This window comes from Penaeus monodon, chromosome 34 (genome assembly GCF_015228065.2).
Source record: "Penaeus monodon isolate SGIC_2016 chromosome 34, NSTDA_Pmon_1, whole genome shotgun sequence".
Lineage (NCBI taxonomy): Eukaryota > Metazoa > Arthropoda > Malacostraca > Decapoda > Penaeidae > Penaeus > Penaeus monodon.
Window position 1 is genome coordinate 14,159,180 of NC_051419.1, and position 727 is coordinate 14,159,906.

A 727-nucleotide genomic window follows, 5' to 3' on the forward strand; every position below is an offset into this window, starting at 1 on the left:
GGGGATTAGGTGTTTGAGTTCCTTCTCGTGGATTCACTGAAGGACCGAGTGATAGGAAATTATATTCTTGGTTTCCTTACCATGTATTTCCTGAAAGATTAAATGTTAGGGAATTTAGAACACGTGTCCTCATGGTGTTCCTCTGGTCCCAGATGCGCTTCAAGGGGAGTCTGAGGACCAGCCACAGGAAGCAGGTTTCCTTCGGCCTCGGCATCCTCATCCTCACCAACCTCCTCCTCGACGTGCCCCACATAGCGATGCACCTCTCGGGCGTGGACTCCAAGAGCCTCCCCTTCATCCTCATCCACGTGATCTACCGTCTTCACTACGCCCTTGACCCGTTCATCTTCGTGGGTCTGAATGCTCCTTACCGCCAAAGGGTCCTTCGCTGTGTGTCCTTCAGGAGGCTAGGGAGACGCGACAACACCCTCTCTCTCTCTCCCGTGACCAATGGCAACACACGGGTGGATACGTCGACGGCTTTCTAGGGCGTGGTGTTGCCCTGGGGTTTGTCTCACCTGCAGGAGGGTCGACCGTCTACTCGTAAGGAGGTCGACTATCGACTCACAGGTCAACTATCAGTTCAAAGCAGGTCATGCATCGACTCAGAGGAGGTATGGCATCGACTCAAAGGTCATCCATCGATTCAGAGGTCATCCATCGACTCAAAAGAGGTCATCCATCGACCTTCATTAATATCAGTGGTTCACTCCTAACGACTAAAGAG

General features: G+C 52.4%; 1 protein-coding gene across 1 annotated transcript in view; it reads left to right on the top strand.

The window, feature by feature from the left end:
• Positions 1-687, top strand: part of LOC119594612 — a 10,600-nt gene extending 9,913 nt beyond the window's left edge. The window contains exon 5 of the mRNA XM_037943664.1: positions 153-687. Within this exon, the coding sequence (XP_037799592.1) occupies positions 153-488 (336 nt within the window). The 3' untranslated portion in view covers positions 489-687. The remainder of the gene's footprint in view (positions 1-152) is intronic.
• Positions 688-727: the final 40 nt, after the last annotated feature.